At 39.8% G+C, this 2,408-nt stretch overlaps 1 protein-coding gene across 1 annotated transcript in view; it reads left to right on the forward strand.

The window, feature by feature from the left end:
* Positions 612–2,408, forward strand: part of LOC109825159 (zinc finger CCCH domain-containing protein ZFN-like) — a 7,601-nt gene continuing 5,804 nt past the window's right edge. Inside the window, exons 1-3 of the mRNA XM_020391907.1 lie at positions 612–635; positions 970–1,127; positions 1,674–1,736. Coding sequence (XP_020247496.1) covers positions 984–1,127; positions 1,674–1,736 — 207 coding nt within the window. The 5' untranslated portion in view covers positions 612–635; positions 970–983. The remainder of the gene's footprint in view (positions 636–969; positions 1,128–1,673; positions 1,737–2,408) is intronic.

Raw genomic sequence — 2,408 nt, forward strand, 5'->3', positions numbered from 1 at the left:
AAGTTAAGAAAAAAAAAATACAGATCTTGTTTGGAAATTTAACAACAAGAATTGAAGTAAACTTGGTTCTCCTCATTTGGGGATTTTAATAAAGGAGAAGAGGAGCTGCAAAATCAATCTGAACCATTGGATTTGATCTTGAGAGGATAAATTTGTCCCAAGGAGACAATCTTATTGTGATCACTTTTTTTCTCCTCAACCACTCCCATTTTGAGGGGAGCAGTATCCCGCAAAAATTTCACCCCAAATTAACCTAACTAACCCCCATCACTTCTCTCAAATGACTTTCACTCACCTATCATTACTCCCAAATCCAAAGAGGGTCTAAATGGTAAATTTGCAAACTAAAAAAATTGCAGTTTCAACCCCTATCAACTCGCGCGGGTGTGAAGAGAAAAAGAGGGGAAAAAGAAACGACTGGCTGTCGGAGCGAGAGCGAATGGCTCGCTTTTATTCCTCTCCCTTCATTTCTCTGGAGAGAGAAACTAGAGAGAGAGGGAGAAAAAAAACAAACAAAGAGAAAACCTCCATCTCTCTCTCTCTCTCCTCTCTCCCTCTCTCTCATCGGTGATCGCCTCTAATTGATGAATGGAGTACGGCTCCAGGGCATCGGCGCCCAACCGCCATTGACCAAGGTTAGGGTTTCACTCTAAAGATCGCTTATTTACCAATTTTCGTCTTAGCTTTACCCAATTTATCACAATTCGGTCGGAATTCGGTTGTCTTTCTCAAAAAGGAAGGATCTTGGGCGAAATTACAGAACTCCCTGCTATCTGTTGGTATTTGTTCCAATTGTACGTAGACCCATGCACTATTGCGGTATGCCCCCCTTAAGTTTGATATTGGCATATAGGCCCCCTAGGACTGAACATCATTAGATACTTGTGGCACAACGCTATAGGACAAGGGGGTCATGTGTAATGAGAATTTAATTTATCTATCTAACTCAAGTATTTGGTTGTACTGCAGAGACGCTTTGGCAAATGAGCTTGAGGGGCACTGGAAGTGTGGAGGGTGGGCAGTATCCGGAGCGCCCGGGGGAGCCGGACTGTGCATATTATATGAGGACCGGCATGTGTAGATTTGGGATGACGTGTCGGTTTAATCATCCTCCCGATAGAAATTTGGTAACTTGGTTTCTTGCCTGCGTGGTAGTTGTATTGGTTTCGTGTGTATGTATGAGCACTTGGTTGTTCAGTGTAGTTGGATTTTGATTACATTTGCAGTTGCACACATTCTGTACTTGCAACCAACTAACTTATGAGTCTCAACCCTCATCTCAACTATGGAGTTTGGTTGTAGTGGAAGGGTCTTTGATATGATGTCAAAGCAATCTGGGTTCAAATCCCAAGCTGATCAAAGAAGTTTGCAAATAGTGCACTGTTCGACCCATGAAAAGAGTGCTCATATTAGATTACAAAATTACTATCCTCAACCATTGCCACAACTTTGGAGTTTTTTTGTAGTGAAAGAGCCATTGAATAGATAGCTTCATATGCCGCATCAGAGCCTTCAATATATCCAAAGCGGATAGATGAGACTTACACTCTTCCAAGTAGATGATAGTGAGTTTGATTCACACACAGACACGATGAAGTTCGTCATGAGGCTGTTAAAATTGTACGCATCTTTTGTAGTCCCTGTGGTCATGACTAAACCTGGTTACTTGTCAGGTCATTGCTGCTGAGAGGATGAAGGGAGGGTATCCTGAAAGAGTAGGGCAACCTGAGTGTCAGGTATCTATGTGCTGTATCTTTTTTTTTATTAATACAGTTGAATCATTTTTTTCCCACCATGTTGCATTGTTAAGGATAAAGCCTCATCAAAAGCATAAGAATGCCGCTGGCCTGTCCAGTGGCTACATCTCCTATTACAAATGGTAGACTAAGTATGGTTATGGTACTGGGATCTTCTACTAGACGGAAGCATGTTTTATAATCGGGTTTTAGGTGTACATTGATGGAAAAAAAACTCTTGGTTACTAATATTTAGGTTTTTGCTACTTTCTGTTCTTTTAATTTCAGAACCTTATTTATGATACTTTAAATGGAATGTGTCATGTGCAGCGACTAGTCCCCAAACATTATCCTCTCTGGAGTGAATTAGAGATTTCAGACTTTCAGCAGATGGTTAATAGTTATTATGCTTCTTTGTTTTTTATTTTACTTAGGATTAAACAATCTATACAACAAATATCTTTAAATCAATTTCATTCTTTGATTCCTTTTTTAATCCAACAATCTTAATTTTGACATGTATTATGGGCAAAATTGCAAATACACGCATACATATAGAGACACAACCGCTGTTCATCTAACTACTTTATTTTTTGGGTGTTTTCACCAAACCCCCAATAAGTTAGGGCGTTTGGCATTTAGCGCTTAAAATTTTAAAATTCTCACTAAACC

This window comes from Asparagus officinalis, chromosome 10 (assembly GCF_001876935.1).
Source record: "Asparagus officinalis chromosome 10, Aspof.V1, whole genome shotgun sequence".
Lineage (NCBI taxonomy): Eukaryota > Viridiplantae > Streptophyta > Magnoliopsida > Asparagales > Asparagaceae > Asparagus > Asparagus officinalis.